This window comes from Arachis ipaensis, chromosome B01 (assembly GCF_000816755.2).
Source record: "Arachis ipaensis cultivar K30076 chromosome B01, Araip1.1, whole genome shotgun sequence".
In the NCBI taxonomy this organism is placed as follows: domain Eukaryota; kingdom Viridiplantae; phylum Streptophyta; class Magnoliopsida; order Fabales; family Fabaceae; genus Arachis; species Arachis ipaensis.
In genome coordinates, this window is record NC_029785.2 from 127205493 (window position 1) to 127233268 (window position 27776).

General features: G+C 34.5%; 6 protein-coding genes and 1 long non-coding RNA gene across 11 annotated transcripts in view; 3 read left to right on the plus strand and 4 right to left on the minus strand.

Moving 5' to 3' along the window:
* The window catches only part of LOC107619864 (phosphoribosylaminoimidazole-succinocarboxamide synthase, chloroplastic-like), a 55629-nt gene extending 51562 nt beyond the window's left edge, over positions 1–4067 (minus strand). The window contains exons 1-7 of the mRNA XM_021111966.1: positions 4049–4067; positions 2220–2308; positions 1772–1852; positions 1355–1444; positions 1174–1263; positions 985–1035; positions 859–905 (exon numbers count right to left, since the gene is read on the minus strand). Coding sequence (XP_020967625.1) covers positions 859–905; positions 985–1035; positions 1174–1263; positions 1355–1444; positions 1772–1852; positions 2220–2308; positions 4049–4067 — 467 coding nt within the window. The remainder of the gene's footprint in view (positions 1–858; positions 906–984; positions 1036–1173; positions 1264–1354; positions 1445–1771; positions 1853–2219; positions 2309–4048) is intronic.
* Positions 3757–6428, minus strand: LOC107613496 (pentatricopeptide repeat-containing protein At1g11710, mitochondrial-like). Its single transcript, XM_016315520.2, has 2 exons — positions 6195–6428; positions 3757–6072 (listed from the first exon to the last, which is right to left on the minus strand). Exon 2 carries the CDS (start codon positions 6033–6035, stop codon positions 4071–4073), a length of 1965 nt encoding a protein of 654 aa, XP_016171006.1. The 5' UTR covers positions 6036–6072; positions 6195–6428; the 3' UTR covers positions 3757–4070.
* On the plus strand, positions 6561–13114 carry LOC107637231 (tRNA wybutosine-synthesizing protein 2/3/4). 3 transcript variants are annotated; one of them, XM_021104138.1, is made up of 9 exons: positions 6562–7359; positions 7633–8029; positions 8235–9431; positions 9564–9693; positions 10102–10337; positions 10526–10661; positions 11582–11658; positions 12261–12402; positions 12490–13114. In XM_021104138.1, the coding sequence occupies exons 1-9, from the start codon at positions 6609–6611 to the stop codon at positions 12511–12513; spliced, it is 3090 nt and encodes a 1029-aa protein (XP_020959797.1). In that variant the 5' UTR covers positions 6562–6608; the 3' UTR covers positions 12514–13114. The 3 variants fall into 3 exon arrangements, 2 of the variants coding, with proteins under 2 accessions (XP_020959797.1, XP_016196154.1); XM_016340668.2 differs by having other exon boundaries at positions 6563–7359; positions 12261–12367; XR_002348398.1 differs by lacking the exons at positions 12261–12402; positions 12490–13114 and having other exon boundaries at positions 6561–7359; positions 10092–10337.
* Positions 10668–11293, plus strand: LOC110263201. Its single transcript, XR_002348405.1, has 2 exons — positions 10668–10862; positions 11252–11293. It is a non-coding gene; the product is annotated as an uncharacterized LOC110263201 (long non-coding RNA).
* LOC107637242 (peroxidase 42) lies at positions 16379–18165 on the plus strand. Its single transcript, XM_016340677.2, has 4 exons — positions 16379–16757; positions 16828–17016; positions 17109–17274; positions 17361–18165. Exons 1-4 carry the CDS (start codon positions 16533–16535, stop codon positions 17786–17788), a joined length of 1008 nt encoding a protein of 335 aa, XP_016196163.1. The 5' UTR covers positions 16379–16532; the 3' UTR covers positions 17789–18165.
* LOC107613502 lies at positions 17883–22912 on the minus strand. 3 transcript variants are annotated; one of them, XM_016315533.2, is made up of 6 exons: positions 22106–22903; positions 20529–21203; positions 20257–20447; positions 19902–20108; positions 19764–19824; positions 17883–19689 (listed from the first exon to the last, which is right to left on the minus strand). In XM_016315533.2, exons 1-6 carry the CDS (start codon positions 22304–22306, stop codon positions 19123–19125), a joined length of 1902 nt encoding a protein of 633 aa, XP_016171019.1. In that variant the 5' UTR covers positions 22307–22903; the 3' UTR covers positions 17883–19122. The 3 variants fall into 3 exon arrangements, with proteins under 3 accessions (XP_016171019.1, XP_020959811.1, XP_020959816.1); XM_021104152.1 differs by having other exon boundaries at positions 20529–21181; positions 22106–22237; XM_021104157.1 differs by having other exon boundaries at positions 19532–19689; positions 19759–19824; positions 22106–22912.
* The window catches only part of LOC107637251, a gene marked incomplete in the record, with an annotated part of 1328 nt that continues 1100 nt past the window's right edge, over positions 27549–27776 (minus strand). Inside the window, 1 exon segment of the mRNA XM_016340686.2 lies at positions 27549–27776.

Genomic DNA, 27776 nt, shown 5'->3' on the forward strand with positions numbered 1-27776 from the left:
ACTAAATGATTCAGAGGATTTGATAATTCATAATAGTCTCTAAAACTATTTTTCTCAGTTCTATAAATGATTGATACTAAATATGGAGTTGCAACTCTCTTACCTTGTCATCAACAAATTTGGACCAGAATCTTACCTAGGCCCTTTCATAAGGAGAATGTGGAAGAAGAGGGTTTTGCTTCCAAGTCTCATCAATATAATCAAGAATGAGCAGTGATTCAGCAAGGGGCTTACCCTGGTGCACAAGAACAGGTACCTTTTTGTAGACAGGGTTGTATTTAAGGAGCATGTCACTCTTGTTGCTGAGATCTTCTTCCACATATTGGCACTCTATTCCTTTAACTGCTAGTGCCCACTTCACTCTTAGAACAGCTGGACTACCCCAAAATCCTATTAACTTCACTGAATCTCCATCCATCTTTTTGTCTTCTCAATTAATTTGTTAATCCAAAAGGAAAACTAATTGAATAAAGATGACTTTGATATCAATACCCAAAAAAAAGGATGGCTTTGCTATCCTTCAAAATATGCCTATTTAACCTTAAAAATTAAGATAAAAAAAGTCCCTAAACTTCAAATCTATTAAGTTCACTGAATCTCCATCCATCTTTTTGTCTTCTCAATTAATTTGTTAATCCAAAAGGAAAACTAATTGAATAAAGATGACTTTGATATCAATACCCAAAAAAAAGGATGGCTTTGCTATCCTTCAAAATATGCCTATTTAACCTTAAAAATTAAGATAAAAAAATTCCCTAAACTACAAAGGAAACACATGATTCTATAGGCAATTTATCTGTGTATTTATCACAAAGAAGCTCATATCAAGTGGAAAAAAAGGAGGAAGTTTAGAAATACCGCCAAGACAATTCGCAAACAAGATCTTCAGGAGCTTCAGGAAGAACCTGAACAAGATTCGTTAGTGTGATTTGAAACCTTATTAAAGCATACATCTAGTTAATTACAAGCATAAAATAAAAATACCTCATCTTCATAAGGGTTGCAGTGATTTTTGAACCACAGCCTCAAGAACTCCTAAAAATTTATTTTTTAAAAATCAACAGATTATTTAATTGTCCATATTTTATGAATGAAGAGAACAAAAACTAGTAATTTAGAATAAGCTAACATATTCCTAAACCTTTAAGCAAAAAAATAAAATATATAGAGCACCTTATCAACATTTTCAGGCTCCAAACCATTTTGAAAGCGCTCAAGATAAGAATTGGCAATCCAATATCTACTTGGATCAGGAGTGTGCACCTATAATTTTCAAAAATGAAACCTTATTCTATATTCATAAATTGTGTGGAGTGCATTTCAGAATCTAATAAACATCAGGGATTCACTGAACCTTATCAGTCAACATAATTGAACCGTCCTCTGCCTTCCCAAATCCATACTTTGTGTCAACCAATATAAGGCCATGTTCTGAAGCCACACGCTGGAAATTCAAATTTTATCAAAGCAAGCCAATGTCAAAAGTCAAATTGCATCACAACAATAATAAAGATAAGCTTTCCACTCATCACAAGGAGATGGTATTTATACTTTTGTTCCAGTAAGGCATTATTGAAAAAAATACATGGACAAGTTAGAAATTTTCATTGAAAAATAAGTGTACACCATCTATTCATCTCTATAATCCAAATAACAGATAGCACATACATTGAGAATGTGTCGTTACTGTCTTGGGATACATTGAGAAGGCATGTTGTTATTTTTTTTCGTTCACAAAATTTACAAATGACATGATAAAATGCTTAATTACCTGACCGTATTCAAATAGACTTAAAGCTTTTTTGCTGACTTCCTCATAATCAGCTCTTGTCATTAATCCCCTTTCTATAATCTGCAAGGGAAATAGATTATAAAAAGAATTGAGAAGGTTAGATAAAAGAAAACTATTAAAAAATAGTAAAAATATTATCCATCATTAATCATAACCTCACTAGTATCAAGAAGCAAATGTACTGTATGATATGAACTAGGTTCTTAAGAAAATAATCTTATCCACATGAAGAAAAACATTGACTCTGTCTTTTTTAAAAAAAGAAGGAAGAAAAAAACATCATAATAAGATAGATCTACCTATTATTTCTTATTCGTGCAACATTATTTGATCTGCCTATTCATTCCTTTGGTCTCTAAAACTAGTCTTTCACTGTAACTAATTGTATTGAAAAGATAGATGCAGATGAGAGTACAAGGAATAATACCTCATCTGGAGTTACAGGAACATCATGATCTGCAGCTTTGGTTGTAGGTATGAGTATATTTTCAGCCAGCTTTTGGTTTTTAACCAAACCTGTTATGTGTTATATAACATTATAGCCTATTAAATAAAGAGACAAACAATTGTAAGAATGCAAAACAAAAAATATAGGGACCTCACCATCTGAAATCCAGCAAATTCCCTATTTGAATTAATTTATGGGTAAACTATTCTTTGTTGTCCTTTTGTTAGTTTTGGGTTAAGTTTTATTTTGTTTCTAGATTTTATTGCCATATTTTTATATTTTAATTAAAATTAAATATTTTTTCAAACATTTTTTATTCTTTAAATCTTTTTTCGGAATATTATTTTTTTCTTTTATTATTCTTCTATTATTTTTACTATTAAACACTAATTACCATTATGGTTCCTATAATTATGATTGTTGCTGTTATTTAAAAGAAAATAATAATAGAAAAATGAATATGTTGGGAAAAAATTAATTTTAACAAAACTAAAATTAAATAAAATAAGATGTTTGAAATAAAAAAAATGCAAATATTAAAAACAATTAAAATTTAGCACTAAAACTTTATGCTTCATAAAGATTCACTTAAATTAACTTGAAAAAAAATTAAGTGAAATCTAATCTTTAAATGACTTGTTCAATTGAGAGAGAGAGAGAGAGAGAGAGAGAGAGAGAGAGAGTAGGTTAAGCTTGTATGTTGTGCATTTAATAGCCTATGTTAATTGTCTCATGCATGACCTTATGAATTATGATCATTTTGTTATACTGTGTAATTGACTCTTATTAATACAGCCAGACCTAGCTAGTAGCTAGAATCAACTAGTTAATACATGTGGTGTGCTCTTATTTTGGTTTACATGAGATCTGTGTAATTTTGTTCAAAGGCTTTCAGCAATTTATGCTTTCCTACTATTACCAGGTCAAAAATAAATATGCAGCGATTATTTTTAGAATTACTACATCTCAGAATGTGATTATATCTGAGTTAGTTATAACTGTCATTTTATTCTATTATGCATACTTACTAGTTTATAATTATTTATGTAAAGTTTGCACATCTAAAACTTCCAAAAACTACACACTCGAATTTTTAGAACTGTACGTCCAAAATGCATGTTGACTACTTATTGGCTAATTTTTATTTTTCTCTAATTTTATCTTATTTTAAAAATGTCTAAATGTTGCAATAACTGCTATTAGCGGTAATTATATTAACATATACTATAATTTTATTATCTGAAATGTGACCTATTCTTTTTGATAAATTTATGAAAAAGGAATCATGCTTGTATAAATTATTTAAATCCCTCATCATTGTTACATTCTACTTTATCGAGTAAATATTCTAAGTTTCTAACATCAAAGAATATAAATATATTTTTCCCATAGAAAATACAGTGGCTCACTGGCTCACAATCCTCCAGCTAAGCGCATAAATATAGAAGGCTCTTTACATTAATGAATGGCTAAAAAAAAAAATGACGTTATTCAAGAATCAAAATCCAGCAATAAGAGCTATGTTACCTCAATTGGTTTGTTAAGACTATTCAAAAAATATATTTTAATTTATAAATCATACATAATAAATCAAGCTGCATATCAATTTATGTATCAAAAATTAGCAAAATGCACTTCCAGTGTACAATATATAATTAAGAAAAGATAAGCTAATGTAGGACATCAAAATTAAAATGAAATAACATGAATTGACAGAAATGTGGTTGGTACACCAAAGAATGAATGGTATGATCTGTTAATGTTAAAAAAAAAAAATGGAAAAGTGACAAACTGTGAGACCGAACAACCTTTTACACTGCTATACATGTATTATGACTTTTTCTTTCTTCCTTCTTCTAAAAGAAGTGGTGCTACAACGGTATCATATGTTTTCTGGTGAGGGACTACTCCCTTTAGAATCATGTAGTCATGCAATGCAATCACCTCATTAGGACTACATGTCTTGATGAAGTGAGTAACAAGTGTAGTGTATGTTACAAAATCAGGATGAATACCCTGGACAATCATCATCTTCATCAATTCTTTTGCTTCTTCCTCGCAACCACACTTGCAGAGAAGGTTTATCAGTGTATTATACGTGACTCTATTCGCAGAAATTCCCAAGCTCTTCATTTCGATAATCAAATTAAACACTTTATCAATCTGTCCGCCAGTGCAATATCCACTAATTAAGGTATTAAAGGTCGTTGCATCAAATAATCTTCTCTTTCGCAATTCATCAACTATGTATTCTACAGCATCTATTGAGGCCATTTTACACAGACCATTAATGACAGAATTGTATATTGTCAAGTTAGGCTTCTCATCCATCTTTATCATCCAATCAAAAATTTGAAGCGCGTCGTTTGTGTTACCTAGTTTACAATATCCATCAATCACAGTTCCGTATGTATAAACATCAGGAGCCAGGCCACGGGTAATCATGCTGCCCAATAGTTGCTTGGCTACCGCCATGTTTTTCCTTTTGCATATATAGTTAAGAAGTATGTTATGAGAAAAAGAATCCTGTATTAGGTTATGTTCTAAAATCTGGCTATGAAGCTTAAGAGCTTCAGTCAGATATCCATTTCTGCAAAGGCCTTTGGTAAGGATTGCATAAGAGTACTGATCAGGGCATATATGCTTATCAATCATGTCAGCTAGTAGCAAAGAAGCTTCCTCAATACTTCCTTCACGATAAAACCAATGTAAAATCGAATTGTAAACAACATTATTAGGGACCAATCCCCTTTCCACCATTACATCACAGAGCCTCAGTGCCTCCTCCAAACTTCCCCACCTAGCATAACCATCTATCAAAGTAGCATATGTTCGAACACTCGGCTCTATACCTGTCTTGACCATTTTATGAAGCATCTCTTCTGCAAGTAATAATTTCCCATTCTTGCAGAATCCGTTGATTATGGAGTTGTAAGTAACAGAATTGGGCCAAACAAAATCCCCTGACATCATGGTCATCTTTTTAAAAAGTTTCAAGAAAAGACCCAAGTTGCCAATCTTGCAAGCCGCGTCTATGATTATGTTAAATGAGACTACATTGGGGAAAATTCCACCCTTCATCATCCTATATAACACTGAAATAGCTTCCACTAGTCGGCACTCCTTACACAGAGCATAGATAACCAAATTAAAAGTATTCACATTTTCCATGTAACCAAAAGAACCCATTCCTCTATACAAATTCCAAAACCTATCGATTTCATTCAATTGCACCAAGTGATTTAGGAAATTATTCCAAGCATGAATAGTAATGAAACAACCCCGGCTCCTTAAATTATAGATGACATCATAAGCACCTTCAGTATCCCCAACCTGAGTACAAGCCCTCACCAATGCATCAAAAGCCGCAATACTAGAGCAACATCTTCCATAACTCTCTATCAATACTTCCAACAACATCAATGGAGGAGTGCCCTCTTCAGTAATCAAGTTTCTCAGAAGAAATAATGCCTCATCAAATCTTCTTGACTTCACCAGCACATGAACCAAAGTGCAACAGGAATCTAATGAGTGAGGGAACAACCCTCCAACCCAGTTATAAAAATCTAAAGCCAACTGTGGCGAGTTCTGGAACTCGCAAACAACTCGGCTCACCAAGGAGCTGGTGAGCTTGGGGGATAGTCGCTCCAACACACTCCATCTCCTATGCTTCAAGTTAACACAAATAGCTCTGAAAACAATATCTCCAGAACTTGGGTTTAAGAAACGCTTACCAGAATGAAAAGCTCGAGCCAAAAGGTTACGACTTTTGGATGAAAAGAAACTCAAAATCATACCACTTCATCGAATAGCCAGCCAAATACTGCGCACACTGTTTATTAAAATAATTATAAAAAAACCTTTACAGAGAAAATGCAGAATGGATGAAACTAAGGAATATAAAAATATAAAATAGGGAAGAAGTAAAAGTTTAAATTTTAGCTGAGGAATTACCTTGAGAAGCTCCTTCTACCGCCAAAAAAGAGTGAGCTCTTCTTTTTTTTCTTTTGGTCAAGGAAATGGGCTGGGCACACCCACTCCACCGGAAACAATCCAGACAAAAGAAAACGCTACGCGTAAGAGAATCGGCAGAGGCCGTCACAGGTGGTCAGCGCAGTGGAAGAAAGGACAAAGGTGTATCACGAACCAAGCTGCAGACGACGGCAGAAAGCATCAAGCGAAGACCCCTGAGTCCATAACAATTTCATAACAACGTTATTGACTGAAGTCTAGAGTTTTCTCTTTTATTGGGCCTTGAATAGTGAAGCCCATAAACTGAGCCCAATAAGGAGATGATTCAATCTTCTTCATAAGAGGTTTTTCGTGGGTTTACATTTTACAGTTACAGCTGAAGACTGAGCAGCAAGCATGGAGTTTGAGAAGAGAAAAGCGGCAACACTATCATCGTTGAACTCAACCGAGCACGACAAGTCTCCAAAGGGCAGTTTGGACATTCCAATAATACCTCTCATCAATGCACTCAACAACCACCCTTTCTACTTCACTACAAGCTCCTGCTCCGGCAGAATCTCAATCCTCTCTCAGCCTCTTCAAAACGACGCCGTTTCAACGCTTCCCAAGAAGAAAGCCAGAGGCGGTACCTGGCTCTTCGTTTCCCACGATCCTGCCGATACCGACTCCCTCCTTTCCCTCCTCTTCCCCACCTCCGAGTCAACTCAGTCTTCACCCGTTCCCTCCGAACTCGTCTTCAGATTCGAGCCCCTCATCATCGCCGTCGAGTGCAAAGATCTTTCTTCCGCTCAGTCGCTGGTGTGGCTCGCAATATCATGTGGTTTCAGGGAATCTGGCATCACCAACGCCAGCAAGCGTGTAATCATAGCGATTCGCTGTTCGATACGGTTGGAGGTGCCGTTAGGGGACACTGGCAAGATTATGGTGAACCCTGAGTATGTTAGGTATCTTGTTCAGGTCGCAAACGACAAGATGGAAGCTAATAGGAACAGAACTGAGAGGTTCCTTGCAGTGTTGCAGCATTCCAATGGTTTTGGAGGAGGACCTGTGGTTGCGGATATCGGTAACCATTTACTGCCAAATTGTGATCATTATGAAGTTGAGGATGAGTCTCGGTCAGGAACCGAGAATGGAGACACCTATTCAGGTATTTGATATTTCAGTATGATGGTATTTGATGAAACCGTTCACTTTGGTGGCTTAAACTGTTGAACTTGTTGATTAGAATATCATGTTGCTGCTGCTGTTTGCTTATGTTTTGTAGCACCACATTTATAGATATATTAACTTTATGATTAATATCATATGGTAATGAAATGCGTGGGTAATTATACTGATACATATTGATATGTATCTGATTGCAGGACAACTTTCCATTTAAATATCAATCAAAAAGTCTGAATCTTTGAATGGTTGGCAGGATTTGTTGGTTCTCCTGTTTGTAATGTGCCAGTTACACATGTTGAAGTTGTTGGTGAACCAGTGGAGAAACTTTTTCTATGGGGCCATTCAGCTTGTGCATTGGATAATGGCAAGGTGGTTGTATTTGGTGGCTTTGGAGGGCCAGGGAGACATGCAAGAAGAGATGATTTGTTGCTGCTTGATCCATGTTCTGGCAATCTTGAAATGATCAGCACTCCTGCATGTGAGTCTCCATCCCCACGACTAGGCCATACAGCTTCCTTGGTTGGAGATTGCATGTTTGTGATTGGAGGTCGGACTGGTCCTGATAAAATTCTGAGTGATGTATGGATCCTTGATACAACTAAGAATTATTGGAGGTTACATCAATGTGGCGGTAGTGTCTTTCCTCCCAGGTAATTATTTACAGTTTTCTTTTATTGTACCTTCTCCAGTTCAANNNGTTTATGGTTTATATGTTATGGAATCATATATTATAATTCTGTCCATTACAACTTGTTGAATCTCTAAGTTGTATATCAACATGTTTGCTGTAGCTTGATTTGGCAACAATATTTTCATTGTATTTTAACAGTGTAAGGTGAATGTTTTTTTGTATAGACATCGTCATGCTGCAGCTGTGGTGGGTTCGAATATCTACGTATTTGGAGGACTTGACACCGATATTATATTTTCTTCCTTTTATATTCTTGACACACAAAATTTACAATGGAAAGAGATACCAGTTAGTGGGGACTTGCCTTGTGCACGCCACTCTCATGCAATGGTGGCATCTGATTCTCAGATTTATATGTTTGGTGGATACACTGGTGGGAAAGCACTTGGAGATTTATATAGATTTGATGTTCAGAAGTGTCAGTGGAAGAAGGAAAAGACTGCTGGAAGGATTCCACATGCTAGGTTCTCACACTCAATGTTTGTGAATAAAAATTTTCTTGGCATTATTGGTGGTTGCCCAGTCAGACAAAATTGTCAGGAGTTAGCTTTACTTGATTTGAAGCTTCGTCTATGGAAGCATGTTACCCTTAATTCTGTTGGTAAAGATTTGTTTGTGCGTAGTACAGCTAACGTTGTTGGCAATGACCTTGTTATTGTTGGTGGTGGTGCAGCATGCTATGCATTTGGAACCAAGTTTAGTGAGCCAGCAAAAGTCAACTTGCTCCATGTAACATGTTCACATGATGAACCTTTGCCCATCAAGAATCAGGACAACCATATGAATATACAGAGGGAACGGACAAACGGGAATATGATTGAACATTCTAAAGGATCCCAACCTGTACATGCACCAAATGTATTGGGAAATGAAAAATCAGATCTTAATGGTGCCTTACTTTGTTTGAGTAACCAAAGTCAGAAGATTGCATCACATTATGTCCTGCAACTAGAAAAGAAATATGCCAAATCAGGGAAGGACATATTGAAGAAATTTGGATGGTTAGACTTGGGGAGGAAGGCATGCTCTGAAGAGGGTGGAATGCATATCCGTTTTCCTGTTCGTAAGGGATTTGTTACTTTATTTAATAAAAGGATTCATCATTCAGCTGATGCAATTGATGGAAATAATGAACTTCTCTTCTCAAAACCACATAATCGAGATGGATACTCGTTAAATGCGTTGTCCTGTTCTGAAGGATTGAATCTTCTTGTTGAATATGGTGCAATTATGTTGGTAGACGAGGTTGTTGAAGTAAGAAAAGCTGCTAAGTCCCCTTTGAAAGTGATGAATGAAGCTGTAACATCTTTGATTAAACATAAAGGCCTACCGGAATCGCTTCTAGAGGAATTGCCAACAAGGTTCTTTCATTAAAATTGTTTCTCTAATGATCGCTATCTTCACAGTTATTTTTGTGCTTTTATGTCTTTTGTTCTTGTATGTGCTTCCTCTAATTTTGTATATTTTATTTAGTAATCTTTTATGACTTATAGGTGGGATCGGCTTGGAGATATTGTCATAGTTCCAGCGGCTTCTTTCAAGGATTCCTTGTGGGACTCCATCGCAGAGGAGCTTTGGCCCATTGTTGCCAAATCACTTAAGGCCCATCGTCTTGCTCGCCAAGTAAATCATACATGCATGAAAAATGCATAAATATTATATTCTTGCCTTTTCTTCCACGAACTTCATCCTACTGATTTATTATTTTCCATGCATATGATCCTTTCTTCTATTTTCCCTTTTTGTAAAGATATCTTCTTGAAGTGGCATGCATAAAATTTATGTCAAGGATAAGGATTTCCTGATATGACTTTCACAGATATAGAAAACACTGAAATTACCAACAGAAAATGGATTATAAAGGCTAAATGTGGCATTTTTCTCTTAAAAATTGTATTAAATCATCATTGTATGTAGTTTCAGTTAAGGGTAGTGAATTTACAGTCCTTATTATTAAATATCTATGTAGTGATTGATCTTTGGAATGGGAAAAAAAATATCTTGAAATGACTAGTAAATAGTGTATGATAGGGCCCTGTTGCTGCTACTGGTACAAGAGATAGCAAATTGCAAATTCTTGTTGGAGATAATGGTTGGGTCAATCATCGAGAAAATGGAATACTTTATTCTTTTGATGCTACAAAGTGCATGTTCTCATGGGGCAATCTATCCGAGAAGCTCCGGATGGCCAGGCTAGATTGTAAAGATGAGGTTATAGTAGATCTCTTTGCTGGCATTGGCTACTTTGTGCTGCCTTTTCTTGTCAGGTATTCTGTGTTTTGGTACTGGCATGCCATTGTTTTATACAGAATCTCTTCTAATATTTGCTGTCTTAGGGTTTGGGGTATTATTTGAGAAAAATACTATTTAACCTCCTTGGGTTCTTTTTCTTCCCTCTAATATTATTTATGTTAACCTGTGTTTATTTATAGTGTGATTGCATGGTCTTATGCAGGGCCCATGCAAAACTTGTATATGCATGTGAGTGGAATCCCCATGCGGTAGAAGCACTCAAACATAATCTACAAGCTAACTCTGTAGCTGACCGTTGTATCGTGCTTGAGGGAGATAATCGAATTATGGCCCCCAAGGTATATAGTATTTTATTTTATTTTTCGTTTTATTTTTTCTTCTCCTGATAATTCAATACTATAGTCTCAACTCACTACATCAAGTGAGGATCAAATTTGGAAATAAAGACAAGCAACTGAAAAAATCTTCTATAATAGTTTGCTTTATTCTTAGAATCGCATGTCTAATGACCCAAAAAAAAAAGAGAGGATCTGTTTTTTGTGCTTGTTTGAGCGTCATTATTCTGTTAAAAAAATATATTTTTTCAATGAAAAAATATCTTTTTTTATTTTTTAGCGTATTTGGTAAATTTCTAGTAGTAAAAGTAAAAGCACTAGAAAAATAAAAAAAAAAACATCTTTTTTGAGAAGCTGTAATTTACATCTTTTCTTAAAAGATATTTTTTCCTTAAAAAAAGATGTTTTTCATGTAATAAATAAACAAAAAAGTACTTTTATATTGTTATACCCAAACATAATTGATAGATAAAAAGATCTTTTTGCATGAGATATCCAAATATAAAATTACTTTTACTTTTTCATAAGATCTTTTAAAAAAAGATAACTCGAAAAAAGATCTTTTCTTAGAAGCTCACCCAAACAAGCTCTAGGTTTAGCGGTGAAGATAATTTATAGTTAGCTTGAGAAAAAGACAAAATAAGCACTTCTTTGACATATTATCAGAGATACTCTTCTGAATGAAGATGAAGGGAAGAAAATTGTGCAGAGGATACCAGGGGATGATTGTTACAGTAACTTTAATTTTATTTTTACATATCAAAAATATCTTCTCTTTTTTACTTGAAAAGATTTAGTAAAATCAGCTTTGCTGGATGAAAAGATTAATCAAAGGAATAAACATGTGGCTAGTGGTCCATTGACTGTTTACCTTTTTCAATGAGTCACTGTAAACACTCAATAAACTATTTTTTTGCTTACAGAACATGGCTGATAGAGTATCTCTTGGTCTCCTTCCATCTAGCGAGTGTAGCTGGGTCACAGCTGTCAGGGCTTTAAGGTAATTGCATGATTGCTTTCGTTGCCTTGATTCTTCTCACAAAATGATTATCCAGGATGGTTGACATTGAAATGACCGTGGGACTATGTTCCCTGCTCTTAAACTTAATTTTCTTAAGTTGTTGATATTTCTCTTTAAAATATTGCCATATTATTTATGTATCAAGGTATGAATGAAATGAGGGAGAAACTGTCTAATTAGCTGCTAAGTTATTCATTCAGTTTGAATTTGATTATGAAATACTTTATCGTTCTTATCCAATAAATAAAGTATTGTATGAATACAAATTATCTAAGATGATGTATGCACGTCCTGATTCCCAAGCAGTTCTTATTCACCAACTCTATTCATAATGATACTAAATTTTAGGTTCATCTGTCATCTTATCAATTGCATGATTGAAACTTATGCATCTGGAAAATTGCATATAGCTAAAAACATATAGAATTTCTGTTTTACTTGTGCTGTGGGGTAATAAAATTTGTATAGAACAATCAAGAAAAATCTTTACATTGCATAAATAGCTAGCTTAATTCAGCTCAGATTCACTTGTGGGCCATTGGTAACTAATTTCACTCTTTCTCGTGAAATCAATGTTGCAGGAGAGATGGTGGAATATTACACGTCCATGGGAATACAAAGGACACTGAAGAACGTCAGTGGACTGATCATGTGTTGAAGTCCATAGATGAAATTGCTAGATCTGAAGGTAGACCTTTCTTCATTACAAAAAGGAAAATAAATGTACAGTGAGCTTGTCTCAATGCAAAAATGATGATGTAATTTCTGGAACTAATATTGATTACCCGACACCATTATGATTTTCCACAGGTTATTGTTGGGAGGTTTCAATAGAACATGTAGAGAGGGTGAAATGGTATGCTCCACACATTCGCCATGTCGTTGCAGATGTAAGATGCAGACAGATCAGAAGATAGCTATTGGGACGTGGTCTGAGGTTTAAAACTGCCTTCTTCATGCAATCAGTGCGGATAGCAAAAGCAATTGCTATAATATGTTCAACTTTAACAATTATCAGACTGGCAGATGTTGCATGCATTGGCATACTTGTGTCTCATTACAGGTTCTGCATACTTCTAGAGTTACAGTGTTACAGTTGATGTTGTAACTGTTATTCATCTTGTTCTCAGTATACAGTTTGTTGTTCTAGAATGGTTAATCCTATCCATCAAAGGAGGGAGAAGAGGGGAGGGAATCTTTTTCTGCACCAAATTGTTGTACTGTTTTCTCTGTTTTTGGTTTGTGGTTTTTATTGATATAAGGTTTGTGTCAATTTTTTTTTTCTTTTGATCTGGATTCTCTGGTAGTACGTCAAAAATGTTTCTACTGCAGAGTTTGGCCCATGTTAAAGCCCAAATTTCCGTTGTTAGGCCCAAGATATTGTTGCAACATAATTCATTCATGTCTGTACAATAAAGTTGGACAATGGGTCCAATAGGTAGGTATAACGTCAAATCGCCAATAGTATCTCAGTATTCAACCAAAACTAGCGCTATCCTAGATCAAAAGAAAAAAAAAAAGTAGATCGCAATCCAATTATCCATAACTTCTTTGTAACACTCGTCGCCGTCGGTGATAAATTTTCCGTGCAAGGTTTGGTATTCCTTCGGAGCGAACGACTAGGCTCAATATATAACCATGTTTTTACGTATAGAAGATAGTCCTCAAAAGCTGTGAATTGTGATGTGTTAACTGTTAAGACTTGAGAGTAAGGTTTCCGTAGTTAGTAGTTACGTCTGATGGCAGTATTCTTAGCTCATATTTTTGGCTTATCTCCTTCCCGGCAATGAATGAGTTGTCTACTTGTGCATGTAAGTTTGGGGCCCTGATTTTAGACACAACACCTTCTTTACATTTTGTCAATGAATAATTGAATAACAAAACGTGTATCCAATCAACTCAGTCCACGAATAACCTTATCTTGCAATTTTTATATTATATATAATTTTTATAATTAAAATTAACGATTAAAACTATTAAATAATATTTTAAAAACATTTAAAATTTTTCCAACATTATATAGGATTACGAGCATATAAGGTCAAGTTATCTGACAAATACGTTTTTTATCGCTTGAAATAAAAGAGCATACAGTGGCATTTTCCCGAGTTGAAAGGCAGTGTGGAAGTGGAAATAGCGACTTTTGGTGATGAGTGTGATGAGGTGTCCCACACCATTGATTATTTGCACAGAGATTGTCGGTGATCAAAACGGCTTACTGCTACGGCTTCGCAGCCAGCAAGCTAAACCTGCGCCATCAGCCACCAAATTTAGCCGCCTCCTATTCTGGGAATCCCATCTTTTTGTCAACGTGACCGCGTTATGGGTGGCTTACAGGCTTAGGAGTTAGGAGTGATGACACTTTTCTTCTGCTTCCCTTTTTAGATGGTTCTTCAGTCCTCACTCACGTCTTCTATGAGCTTGCCATTGGAACTGGGATAAAGGCTCCTGTGTTCTGAGCTGTTGTATTTACATCCATGTCCCTGCTCATATCTTAATCATCCAGTTGAATCCTACTGTGGCTTAAAATAATACTAGTTGATTCCTTGTCTCAAGATCCCAATTAAAATAAAGACACCATCACCCGCGTAGCGTGTAAAGTAAATCCAATACTCTGCATTTGAAAACTGAATGTGCTTGCATAGTTGCATTGAGTCACCTATTTTTTAAGCAATAATGGTAACTTGGTAAGGAATAACATGGTCTCACTAAATCAAGCCTGTAGAAATAATTTTGTAATTTCTCGGCTTTATTGATTTTGAATGCATGAAAACAGCTTCATGCTATTTATTTATTGATGATTGTTATGGTATTTTACAAATGGTATTTAAATTTCCAAAATAAATAACTAGTTAATATTTAATAAATTTTAAATATTTAATTTTTTTACTTTATTAAAAAATAATTTAGATAATTTAAACACCATATCATAGAATTGACTTTATTTATTTATACTACTTCACAAAAACCCATAATAATAAGGTACAGTGAACTCTTCACATCATTCATGAGCCATTGTTTTCAGCACTTTGTGTAACACTGTCGCTTTTTATTTTTGTTATGGGGCTAGGAATGGTGTGAGACATTATTATGGAGTACATGGGTGCAATACTGGTGTATGGTGTCAGGGTAACTAAATCGGACGATCTGAAAATGGGGTGAGTAATCGGATGGTCCGATTTGTATTTGGATCGTTAAAATATTCATATTATACTAAATTCGGACGGTCCGATTTGCATTTTGCAAGATAAAAAAAATTAAAATTTTCTGAAATCGGACGGTCCGATTTCAATGTCCAAAATTCAAAAATTTTTTTCTACAAATCGGACCGTCCGATTTGTAACACCAAAAATTTTGTACAAAAAGAACGTAAAATTTAAATTTAATATATTTATTATTCATTTATTAAGATAGAAATACAAAAATTCCTATTAATAATAAAAATTGAGTCCCACTAGGAAGTCAATAGAGTATTTATACAATGTGTACAATGGGCTGCTTATTTAGCCCAATATGAGTTAAAAATGAAAATTACCTACGAAATAATAAATTTAAAAACTTTTATTCAATTATTTCATATCAAATTTCAAATTTCAAATTCTCCGATTTCAAATTTCAAATTTTTAAAAAATCAAGTTTGTTATTTCAAAAAAATAACAAATCCTGCAATACTCTCTTCTTTTTCAACCGATGGCCACTCCACCTTCATCAATAATCATCCCATTTCAACGTCGCTACTTGGCTTGCCACACGCCACTCACCCTTAATAAAAATAAACATCCACTTAAGGATAAAAATAATCATCCGCATACCTAATGAATTGAACATCTAACATATTTTAATTATATATAACTAAACTCAATCTAATCAAAATAATTATCTACATAAAAATAAAATAACCATCTGCATACCTACTAAAATGACCATCCTAAATTGACCATTAAAATAGAAAAAGAAGATGAATAAACAGAAGAAACTATTATTGTGGTGAAACATAATTTTAAATGACTAGTTATGACAAAAGCAGAGTGGTATCATCGGTGAGAAGAGACTTGAAGGAATGAGAGAAAGCGAAGGCGCATCAGAGGAGGTGAGGATGGTGTCGGGAAGAAGGCACACACCGCTGAACGTCTGGGTTGTTGCGGTGCCGTTAGTTCGACCCACACAATATGCGCGTCCTCCCTTGGCGGTGGCCTGTGCGACAACGCTAGTCGAAATGGCGCGATTTTCGATAGCGATTGGTAACCGTGACGTTAATGTACCGACAAGACTCTATGAGAAAGGCATAGAATAATTAATTAGTTGCCTATAATTTAATTTTAATTTTAAATTAACTCCATTGTACACATTGTATAAAACATACATTGTCTCCTCATACTTTTTCATAAAAATTTAGCTAATATATACTTTTAAGACACATAATAAACTTATCATTAGTAAAAGTTTTAAATATTTTTATTTAATAGACACAGAATAAATACAATTTAAACTTTTTGTATTTTCAATAAGAACATTTTCAATTTATAATCTTAACTAAATAAACCTTAATAATAACTTTAACATATATTTTTAAAGCATTTATTAACTAAACCCAAACCCGAAAATTTAATATTTATTTATTATTATAATAATTAACAAATATTAAATAAAATAAATTTTATTTATTTGTTTGTCTTTTTAATATTACCGTAATAATAAATAATAATAAAAAAAAACTCATTAAAGCCTTGACAGAGTAGTGTAATTTATTAGCAGATTTATCTGTCTTATTGTTATTTAAGAAGGAGAAGAGAAAGCAGTGAAAGTAGGTCACTACTCTTTAGTGGGATCGGAGAGAGTGAGAGTGAAGAGTAATGGCTCCCAAAACTTGTTTCCTCTTCTTCTTAGCTTTAGTATCCTTTTCAGCAGTACTGGCTTTTGCCGAAGAAGATGATCCTGGCCTTGTTATGAACTTCTACAAGGAGACATGCCCTCAGGCTGAAGACATCATCAAAGAACAAGTGAAGCTTCTCTACAAGCGCCACAAGAACACTGCATTCTCCTGGCTCAGGAACATTTTCCATGACTGTGCTGTTCAGGTAATAATCGATCATCAATTATCAGCCTTTCCAATTTCCATAACTAATTACACTTGTTTTATGAGAGCAGAGATGTGATGCATCGCTGCTTTTGGACTCCACAAGAAGAACCTTGTCTGAGAAGGAGACTGACCGAAGCTTCGGGCTGAGGAACTTCAGGTACATTGAGACCATCAAGGAAGCCGTGGAGAGAGAGTGCCCTGGAGTTGTTTCCTGTGCTGATATCCTTGTCCTTTCTGCCAGAGATGGCATTGTTTCTGTAACAATTCTTTAATTCTTTCTTTCTTCTTTCTTTCTTTGTCATTCTTGCTTCCTTTTTGTTAGTTACATCCAAGTTACAAATCTTTGCAGCTAGGAGGTCCTTACATCCCTCTAAAAACAGGAAGAAGGGATGGTAGAAGGAGCAGAGCTGAGGTCGTTGAACAGTACCTTCCAGACCACAATGAATCCATTTCTTCCGTTCTCGATAAGTTTGGCGCCATGGGAATCGACACTCCCGGCGTAGTTGCATTACTTGGTATTTAACTAGTACTATGCTCTATTTTATTATGTTGAGTTAATAATCGATTATTATGGTTGATTATTGTGTTAAACGTGACACAGGAGCACACAGCGTTGGGCGAACCCACTGCGTGAAGTTGGTGCACCGTTTGTACCCGGAGGTAGACTCAGCGCTGAACCCAGAGCATGTGCCGCACATGCTGAAGAAGTGCCCGGACTCCATTCCGGACCCAAAGGCCGTACAGTATGTGAGAAATGACCGTGGTACCCCCATGGTTCTGGACAACAACTACTACAGGAACATCTTGGACAACAAGGGGCTCTTGCTGGTGGATCACCAATTGGCCCATGACAAAAGGACTAAGCCTTTTGTGAAGAAAATGGCTAAGAGTCAGGACTATTTCTTCAAGGAATTCTCCAGAGCCATTACCATTCTGTCTGAGAACAACCCTCTCACTGGCTCTAAAGGTGAGATTAGAAAGCAGTGCAATCTTGCCAACAAGATCCGTACCACCGACGACGAGCCTTAGCTTTCTTAAGCCTAATTCTGTGAAAATAATAAGCTGCTGCTGTTGCTGCTGTGTCTCAAGATCTCTGCACAAATTAGATGCTTTTCTTTCTTTCTTTATTCAATAAAGATAGTGGGTAATAGCTATGTTGATGATGATGATGATGATGATAATGATAATGTATGCATGTGATGTGGGGCCTGTCGTGTATGTGTATGTGTATGTGTATGTATGTGATGATGCATGGCATGGCATGGCATGGGTGCGTGGCAGTCACAGTTCAATGTATGTGCTATGAGTTCTCGCTCCCTTTCATGCTTATTCATTATTGTAGTATACAAGCGTAGCTTCCATTGTTATATGCTACAGTCAGCACTGCGGATAAGGACGAAGAAAAAGACGTACCGGTAAAAGGGCAAAAGAAGCATAAGATTCCAAATTTGTTGCTTATATTTGAAGTTTATAAAATTCAACAAGTTTTAATTAACAGTATTAAATGCACCAGAATCAAGGGCGGGTAGAATAATCAACAGTGATTATTTACTTAAAATATTTAATATGATGTATTAATGTTATACATTCAATTTTTGTATTAATTAAGTCTACCTAATTTAATTTAACAGAACAAAAATAAATTATGATTAATATTATCCTAATACCTATCATAAAAATACAGTGATAGTATTAAAATAATAAATGCATATTTTTAGTTAGGAGTGAACTACATTATTGGCAGTTGGTAGGAAACTAAGGAAAGAAAACAAACAAAACAGGATACATCATAGATGAAGAATCTTCCAACCTTGATTGTGTAGTGGACCCACTGCTAAATGCATTAATCAAAACTCGAAAGTGACTTAGGACTTAGGAGAGCGGTGCAAGCAAGAAAATGGAATCACCATCATCGTTCAGGTGGCCCAACATTCCACTGTTCCACTCATAACATCAAATTAACATTACTACTTAAAGAAATCCTTTTGCTGCAAATAACTTAGATATGGACTTTCATTTCGTTAAATTACATAGCTGTATGACTGTGTCTAGTGTTCAATTTTTAAGAAGTATACATAACTTCGTATTTTCTTTGTTGGGTCAGGACCACAAAATATTGTAACATTTTAATTATCCCAACCCATTGACTGCAAGATGTTATGAGCTGACCAACCTATATATATGTGTGTATGTGTGTGATATAGGTTGTGTCAGTGATTATTAGGACAAAGTGAGAAAAGTTGAAAATTATTTCCATGATGATAAATAAGACAAGTAAGGTTTGAGTTACAAGCTGCACAGAAAAGCTTATGCATCATGGTACTTCAACCATATGCGAATGATTATTTTTCCAACGGAATGAATCATTTGTGGAATGTCATTGAAGCAGTTGCACTTGCATCATGGTCCTCAGTGCTATCAGTATCGCTGTCACATTGTTCGGAGGCTAAATCATTCTTTCCACCACCTTCTAACAACTTTGGTAAGGTGGAACTGCAGCTGGGGTGATTGTAATTAGGTTGTGTTGTGTGGAATGGCATGTAACTTGCAGCACAAGGAAGAAACTGGTATCCATATGTGGAAGGATAGTGTCCATGAAGATATGTATTTGGTGGAGGCCAATACATCACAGGTACAATAGTACTTGCTGGTTGTGGTGGCAGCATATAATATGAATTGTGATTACCAGTGGCAAGAATTGGATTTGGCATGTGATGAGGAGAATCTTGGGAAATCTGAGATGGGAATGGGATAGAATGAAATGCTGCCATTGCAAATTGAGTTTGTGCTGGACTTGGTGCTGCTAATTGTTGATGATATGATGGGGCATTTTGAGAACTATAAGGCTTGAAGATATCACTAGTGTTCTTTCTCCCCTTGGATTTTGCAGCAACTGTTTTTCTAGTCAAGTTTTCAGGATTTTGGCTTCCCTGCAAGGACAAGACCATATTAGAGTATGTTAATGCATTATGTAAGTAACTATTATTAGAGTTTTTTACTTCACATTGTCACATGCAATTGGAATTGGAAGAAACAGCTGCTCCCCATCAGCATCCTCATCAGTCCTGTCATGGATACCATTATATTTGTTAGATGAAGAAAGTGAAACTATATAATATACTGTTTCATGATTTTGATAAACCTGTAATATTTGTGAAGCAAGTCTAAGTTGTGGTATTTGGTTTCTCTCTGAACTAGATCATCAGGAAATCCTGCCATAAACAGAAGTGTGATACCAAGTGCCTTGAAGAAGAAGCTTCCACTTCTAATATGAACCAACATTCCCATTCGGCACATAACTGGCCCAAATGACTTCAATTTGTTTCTTCCCATGCGCTGCCTCACATACCTGCCACATCAATCCAATACTACAATACTAAACCCTAAACTCTAAACTGTTAGATGAATCATCTAACGATTTTCAACTATTAACTTTATATAAAAACAACTATAAGTTTTCACCTACACGTTTCTGAGATCAACAAGAAAAAACTTACTCATTTTGTGGAAGATTTCTTGTCCTTCCACCATACTTAATGCACAAGAATAAGCATGAAGGACAGCTAGGATCACATGGACGCATGGCATTTTCTTCTTCAAGTATCTGGACAGGACACAACACAGGGTTCTCTCGATTTGGATAAAAGATTTTTCTCCGAACACTAGGATTCTCATATAAAACATGCTCCTGCAAGAAAATATGTTGTATGCATCAATATTACACTATTGAATTTATGGAAATAACTGAAAACTGATTTCAATCTCTTACCCCAGGGTTTGTTGGTGATACATATGGTTCTCCTTTATTCAAAATGCTAAAATGCTTCAAGTCCAGCTCATACATATCTTCACAGCCATGTCTTATGCCAAGGGATGAAAAAACTATGATTTTCCTTATTGTGTGGGACTGAGCATTCTTTTGTAAAAGGGCTTCAGACTCTATTATCCTCTTAACTTCTTTTGGGCTAAAAGCCACCTTCTGAGGTTTTTTGTTCTGTGATTTATGTATGATGAATCTTGATGAAAGTACCTCAAATTCAGTCTCTCTAATTTTTGTGCCTTCTTGTGATTTGATTTCTATCTTCTCCGAATGATTTCTCTTTTGATTTTCATGATCTTCTTGTTTCACATAACTAGCTAAGTAACCTTTTTTTTCATTAACAGTTTCAGTAATGCCTTCAATTTCTTCATGTCTTTGACTAACTCTATCATCATCATAATTATCATCACAGTCATCATCACTATCTGTTTCATTGAAATCTGCAACAGATTCAGAGTCTGCTTCATTGATTAAGCACTTTGCTGGTTCAATGCCAGGTCTGTACTGTGAAGCCATTTCACTTTTGACATTATTCTTTTTCTCTTCTTCATCAGTTGCTTGTTCTATCCTTTGCCTTTTGGATTTCTTTGAGCTTGCTGCACCTGCATGTTGATGATGACTTTCCTGATATCAATAAAAGGGTAAAGTACTAAATTGGTCTCTTACGTTTTGGCGTAATTCTGTTTTAGTCCTTAACGTTTAAAATGTCCTATTTGAATCCAAAAAAATTTTATTTAGCTTCAATTTAGTCCCACCGTGAGGTCAAAAGATAAATAATTAACGTAATGTCCTACATGACAGTAGTATAAGAACAAAGTCGATAATTTGGAGAATAGGTACAAGCTTTAGAGGTACAAAATCAACCGTTATTTAACATTTTTTTTAGTTTTATAGAAAATATTTCATTTTAATTATAAGAAAAATGATAAATAAATGTATTGATGCATCCACGGTTGATTTTGTGCCTCTGAAACTTGTACTTATTCTCTAGATTATCGACCTTGTTCTTATTCTTATTTTGCTGTCATGTAGAACATTTTGTTAATTATTTATCTTGGACCTCCGGTGGGACTAAATGAAACTTTTTTGGATTCAAATAGGACACTTTAAACTTTAAGGACCAAGACAGGATTACGCCCAAACGTAGGGGGCTAATTTAGTACTTTATCCTCGATAAAATAATTTCCACCTTTTAATAATAAAACTGAAGTAAAGTTCAATCATCAAGGAATATTAACTGAACACTTGATTTTTAATTTTTTAATTTACCATCCCTCCTCACTCAGTAGGATAATTGATCATGGTGCCTTAATCTTACAGCTAAAAGGTTTCAGTTGGTTAAAGAAGTAGCAATCAATAATTCAACAACATTAATGCCTTATGATATCCCTATTGTAGCATATAATACATAAAGGGAGTTTAACCAATGTAGGAAATTATGAATTATCATGCATAGATATATATATAACATAGCGCTAAGTACAAGCAAAAAATGCAGAGTCAAAAATAAAAAAGTAATATCGTACTTGAGTTTCCATGTTTCTTTCTCTTAGCTGAGCTTCCAGCATTGATATTCTCTTCATAAGCTCTGAATTCTTCTGCCTTTCTCTTTCTAATTCAGCTGAAATCTCAGCAACAACATTGACACTCTCTCCCTTAACTTCTTGCTCTATTACACACAATGCCGAGGCATTGACCAAGCTTGAACAGGATTGCAGTTCTACCATTGAGATTTATGTTAATAATTTATCTGAAACACTTGGGTTTTGGATTCCAAAAAACGAGATATGCCCTCTAATCAAAACTTCAACTTTAAAATGTTTCCAATAACAAAATCTTCCACCATTATATAGTATATAGAAGATATAATTCCTAATGGTTCACGGTTGCAACTTGGCATGAAGAATGGACCCTAAAATATTGGATCATTTGATTGTTAAAAGAGCATTGGAAAGCACAAAAGTTCAGCCTAAGGCAAAGGGAAGTAAAACATGGATATTAAGAAGAGGTTTTACTCTCACTCTACCGAGAAAGAAGACTAATGAAATCAAAGTCAGTGAATGAAGAGAGGAGAATGGAAATTGGCAATGATATCAATGCAAGGAAATGGTGCCTTTTAGCGTTACCACGTGCGGCTTCTCTCTCCTTTCATTGTATTTTGTGCCACAAAAATTGCTATTAACTTCTGATTGTAGAAAAGCAAAATGTTGGGGAGTTGCTTTTTCATGTGTATGTGATAGTAGCTGGTTTTACATACAAACCAAATTCTTTTTCAAGGTTTCTTCCATTTCAATCTTTTTTTTTTTTTTAGTTTTCACTCAGTATTATACTATACTATAGTAGCTAGTATTTGTTTTGGAGTTCTTGTTTCAAAATCCAAGGGCACTACAAATCATGTTATATAAAATAATAAAACCTTATTGCTTGTTGCCGCCTTCAATTTTCTTTTGGCAAAGCATTAACCTCTCAATTAATGACAACTCAGCCTTCATCTTTTAATTAAACATGTAGTTGCATTCATTGTCTTGTTTTGAAAGCCTGAGGCTGCTGTATCCCAGTTTAACAGCACTCTATTAGCATCCGAGGCAGCCTTCCCATTTATTATTACATTGTTGTTCTGATAGTGTATTATTTAGCCATACTTTGTGCACTTACTTCATTGATCCTTTTGTTGTGTTGGCTATTTCAAGATGCAAAAGAGACAGCGTGTAAGTAGGTCTCTGTATAACAACAGAATACCTGTATATATAAAACAATGAATGATTTCTGGGGTTTTTGGGGCACAAAAATTATTGGAAGAACCGGTATGCACACGTGCATGCATATACTAATATATATATATATAATATATAATATATGCAACTCAGTGGGATGCGTAATAGACTAATAGTAGGGGTGTATTAAAGAAAGAAACGTCACGTGGGGCGGATGAGCAACCTGAATATGGTTGTCATCTTAATACAAATTTTGTCACGAATATTAAGAAAAATGATATTTGTACTTGCTTTTTTATACACATTTTTTGGTACGTATATTTTTTTTATGGTATAGTAGTAATTATTTTATCTATTTTCACTTTTTAATTTTTTATCAATCACTTTCAATGCCAAAAATAAAAACTATACAAAAAAATGTGTATACAAAAGTAGTGCATATAACATTATTAACTTGGTATGTAGTAAAAACATTGGATACCATTTATCCTTCATTACTTAATTAAGAGGAGACAACAGACATTGTGCCCAGTTTGCTTTGAGGTTACCCCAAGAAATGGAGTATGGAATCATGTCATCAAGTTAACACCAAATATAATTGTATATCAGATTATAAGTTAGTAACCAAAATATTTCTTGAATTATATCACAGTATATAATTTTCCACCAGATAATACGTTAGTAATCAAGTTATCACTATTTTTTTAATAATATTTTTCAATTCAACAGCTCAATAATTAATTTGTCACACGTTGGAGTGTTATTTAAGAGTTTGTTACTGATCAATAAATTATTGCATGGACAAGACATAATTCAAATTCTCGATACTTATTTAAATGAATTAGTGAGCTTATTGGTGATAAAGTGAGAATACTTTTTTTCTTTGTCTTGAAGTGATCACTTTTTTAGAATGAGTGCAATGAGAGTGTGATTGTAGTGCTGGATCATACCAGGGTTCATCCAAACTTGCCTTATCATGTCAACCACCTTGCTTCCGACGGAGCCCCAGAATTCTTTGTAGAACAAAGCAGGATATCCGTCAGGTTCAGGGGCCTTCAATGATCCAATGTTGAAGATTGCCTTCTGGATTTCCTCAACATTAGACTGCTCATATATCCTCTTGAAATTTCCTCTGCTAACGGGGTATAAGTCTTCTCTGTTAGAAACAAGAGATTAAACTGGAAGAAGGATTTGTGTATTATTCAAGTTGTCTATTCAAGTTGTTTGGAATGATACAATATAGAAGGGTATTTATAGGGGCTAAGACAATAGTAATAATAAAGACATAATATTTTATAATAAATATTCACATATACTAGCCAATGAGTAATAGCTTAAATGGCATAGTCTCCCCATACTTAATTAAGAGGTTGCGGATTCTAACATCCTCCTCAAACTCAAGTGACAACTTGAGTTTGAAACATATTTAAAACAACGCCGCTTGTCTGAAGGAAGCGCAAATGAAAAAATAGGCTAGTCGGTGAGGTGAAAAAGTATAGAAAAAAAATGCAAAAGCTACGGTAATTTCACCGCAAGGAAAACAACTTATCCTCTTCAAAGAGGATACCATAGCTCTGATACCATGTTAGAAAGAGGAAAGAGAGCAATAGGAAAAAGGTTTGTGAGTATTCAAATTGTCTATTCAAGTTGTCTCGAATGATACAATATAGAAGGATATTTATAAGGGCTAAAAAAATCGTAATAATAAAGACGTAATATTCTATAATAAATGTTCAGATATACTAAATAATTCTAATTGATCATAATTGATTCTAATTATATTCTAACATTCTCCGTATAAAGCACGATGAGAATATTATGATCTTCAAAGAGATTCTTGAAGTAGTTTACGGTATTGGTGCCCGAAAAAGTACAGGTAGACAATGAGAATACTAAACCATATGAACAATAGATATGTCTGATATTCAATTTAATAGGTATGCAAATGATTATGTTCATTATTTTTAATTGGATGGTTATTCTTTTGATTCGATTTATTCATGCACAGTTAACAATGATTGGATGTTCAATTCACTAGGTGTGTAGATGGTTATTCTAATGTTAAGGTTTAGGAGATAATTTGAAGTGGAGTATTTTTTTTACTTTATTGAATTAATTTTAGAATTTATTGTTCACATTGTTTACAAAAATCTTTTTTTACCTAACGAAACCGTTATTGACCAGTCTTCTGCCAAGAACCCGCCCCGTTAAAACCCGTCCCGGTGCGGGGGCGGGTAATTACCCGTCCCGAACGGGTAGGGGCGGAGTGGGTACCCGCGGGTTTGGGTAGTGTTGCCACCCTATCTGAATCTTTAATCCACTCTACATTATTATATAGTCCCAGGAGAATTTTTAATTTTTTTGTTAGATGGATTGGAACTCCTAATTTTAAGAATTACATCACGAATACGTTCATATTATACACTCACACACCCAACACTAAAGAATTCCACTATTTAGGGCCTTAGTTGGGCATCATAATTGCAGGTCAATTATTTCTGGGACGAGGCCCATATTTTTATTTTTCATTCAGGTGTCCATAGTACTAACCCAGTCCAAAAAAACATAAAAGACATAGTACTAATTAGTTAGTAATGAGTATTGAATTATTGATGACCAGAAAAAGCCTTAACTATTGAATTCCTTGACTTCCACAGTAAAATTAATTGCATAACTACAAGTATTTTACATGTGATGGTTCGTAAAGAATCTAATATTTAAAACATGAAAATTTTGGTTCAAGTACAAACCAAATTAACATACAAGAATCATATTTTTTTTATGTAATAAAGAGTAGTTTGTTTAAACATGGTCCACCTTAAAAAGAGAGTAAGAGGGTCGTCTTTGCTTCCATTGGTCAAAACATTCTGTGCTTATCGGAATAGAAGGACCGATGATTGTGATATAGATTTCTAAGAGTAGCACAAATTATAAATAACAAATTAAAATCTCAATCATACTTTGGCACCAATTCTACAAAACCAGTGGTCCAAAAGGGACAGGAGTTATGAGCCCAACGTAGAAGAGTTGCGTCGTTTTCATGCTAAAAGAGGTGCAACCAATGGCTTGTCACTCAGTCTCTTAATATGGCTCACTCTCATTCTTGGACCCTTGTTAACCAGTAACCATCCAGTGGCGCCATCCATCCCTTTTCCATTAAAAGCATTTGCTGTTCCTCTCTCAGTGGGCCACCCGTTTTTTTTGTCCACAAATATTTTTGGATCAAATTGGATTTAATGTTTATGAGAACCTCCTAACAAGTTTTATCTTTTTTTTTTTTAGAATTTAATTTTGATACACGGTCTTTATAAAATAATTTTATATATGTATTAATTATTTAATTTTACATCAACAAAAATAATTAATTTTTATGTTAACTACGTGAATAATTATTTAAGAGAACGAATATAATTTTATGACTGTGTAAAATATTTTATATTATCAATATATCAAAATTATGTTAAAAGATTAATGAATTTTTGCATTAAATCTTTCATTTATTAATTATTACTTTTGACACACAGCATGTTATATTATTATTATTAGTTTATTATATATACATTCAATTTCAACAAAATGATATCACAGAATACTGTTGCTAGAGTCTAGTGTTTGCATTAATGCAATGGATCGGAGCGAACAGTACTTAGAAGTTAGAACATATGATTTTTACTTACCGAAGAGAAAAGACAATTCTCTCATTTCACTGCATTTTTATGGAACCCTTGTGGATTTCAAGCCAAAGTCTTTGCATGTATGATGTATCTCCTATAAGTCAACTACCACATTAGTAATTTAGTATACACACCATTTCTTAGGATAAAATTAAGGACATACGTTTAATCAATTCAAACAATCACTTAAACTAAGTCTTGTAATATGTATTATTGTGTCTTTAATTTCTCGAATCCAGTTTTTTTTTTTTTTGAGTTATTATATTTATAGTAAAAACAACTAAAGTAACATGCTCTAATTCCCTGAACAAATAATGGTCCTAATGGACTGGTCGGGTGACTTTAGCCCGTTGAATCAAAAACCAAATAAAATTAGGTCCTTGTTTTGAAAAGTGATAGTGTACGAATTTATGTGATTCTGATTATTTGCAATAAGAACCAACCACCCAAAGTTCTATTGATTGAACACTTTCTTTAGTTTATTAGAGGATGCTTCGGCCTCATTCCTTCACGCTTGTCTCGTTCTCATCCAATCCTAAAATACTATTTATTTAATAATTAATATTCAAACAACCATCAGCTTGGATCAACAACACATAATTAATTTTCAAGATGAGATTAAAGTGGTACTAGTTCAAGACGGTCTTGATTCTTCATAGAACTTCAATATCCAAATATAAGTTTAGGCTCACTGGCCGTAGGGTTGATTGTTGAACCACAAGTAGTCCACAACAAAACTCATTCATCCAATTTTAACCACAACAATTTTTAATACTATGCCAAAATTTTTAAATTAACACAGCACCAGC